Genomic DNA, 1,131 nt, shown 5'->3' with positions numbered 1-1,131 from the left:
ACCTGTTGTTCACGCTCAAACGCGAATTCAGAAATAAGACCTCCTTGTTCTCTTTTCACTCTTTTACGATTTATTACTTTCGAATCTTTCATATTGATTGTGTTGTGCGTGGCCCAGCAGATAACCGGGACCTTCAGGGAAGGCTAGGTTAACTTGGCTTTCCTCCGATTAACAAAACTCGACGGTGTGAATTTCGGTTCCCACAGAGATCATATCCTCCCGGATGAGGATCAAGTTCCTAGCCAGACTGGCTAACACGAACACTGGTCCTATATTCTGGACGAATCCATACCTCTTCTAGGGGCACCCGAAAAACGCAAGAGGTCCTGATTCATGGGGCAGCAGGTGACATTCCGAAGCCAGAACTCGACAGCAGAAGATTAGGAGAGCCCATGGAAACCGTTCCTGCCTTACTACCTCGGCAAGATCAAACAATCCATGTCATATCTGGAGGGTTAGCAACAAGCGACATGAACCATTCAGAAAAGGCACCTGGGGTACCGGGAACGACGCAGGGGAAACCCGCTTGAACATGTATCCCAAGATATGTGCGACATAAGCTTCAAATCTGAGGATCAGGAAGGGGTCCTAGCTTCTCATCATGATGCCCAAGTGATATCGCTTACCGTGACAACTGTCTGGTGAAAAGGGTATAGTAGACAGCGGAAGCTCCGGCAACATCATCTTCCGTACTGCGTACCAAAGCCTGGGACTAAAGTATGGTACCCTGATAAAGAAGATAATCCCGCTCGTGGGGTTCAGCGGAGAAGTTAAGCATACCGAAGGAGAAATCATTCTCCCAGTCTACGCCGAAGGAGTCAGTATGCAAACCAGATTCCTAATCGTCGATTGCCAGTCACCCTATAAAATCATCCTCGGGAGGTCTTGAATTCACGGCATGAGGGCTGTACCCTCAACGCTCCATCAGCTGATAAAGTTCCCCATGCCCTGGGGCATGAAAAACCAAGAGGACCTTCACTTCAACATATGGAAGAACCCGAAGTCGAAGAAATGGACAACGTACCCCTGGTGGAAGGAGACTGAACCCGAAATCTCAAGTTCGGTTCCAAGCTCGCTGAAGGGTTAAGACGGAGGTTGATAGACTTCCTTAGATCAAATTCCGACTGTTTT

General features: G+C 48.3%; 1 protein-coding gene across 1 annotated transcript in view; it reads left to right on the top strand.

Moving 5' to 3' along the window:
• Positions 1-889, top strand: part of LOC106302362 — a 1,971-nt gene extending 1,082 nt beyond the window's left edge. Inside the window, exons 2-3 of the mRNA XM_013738887.1 lie at positions 302-497; positions 650-889. Of these exons, the coding sequence (XP_013594341.1) occupies positions 302-497; positions 650-889 (436 nt within the window). The remainder of the gene's footprint in view (positions 1-301; positions 498-649) is intronic.
• The last annotated feature ends 242 nt before the right edge of the window (positions 890-1,131 follow it).

This window comes from Brassica oleracea, chromosome C7 (genome assembly GCF_000695525.1).
Source record: "Brassica oleracea var. oleracea cultivar TO1000 chromosome C7, BOL, whole genome shotgun sequence".
In the NCBI taxonomy this organism is placed as follows: Eukaryota; Viridiplantae; Streptophyta; class Magnoliopsida; order Brassicales; family Brassicaceae; genus Brassica; species Brassica oleracea.
Note: the sequence above shows the minus strand (reverse complement) of the source record. Positions and strands in the feature narration are given on the sequence as shown.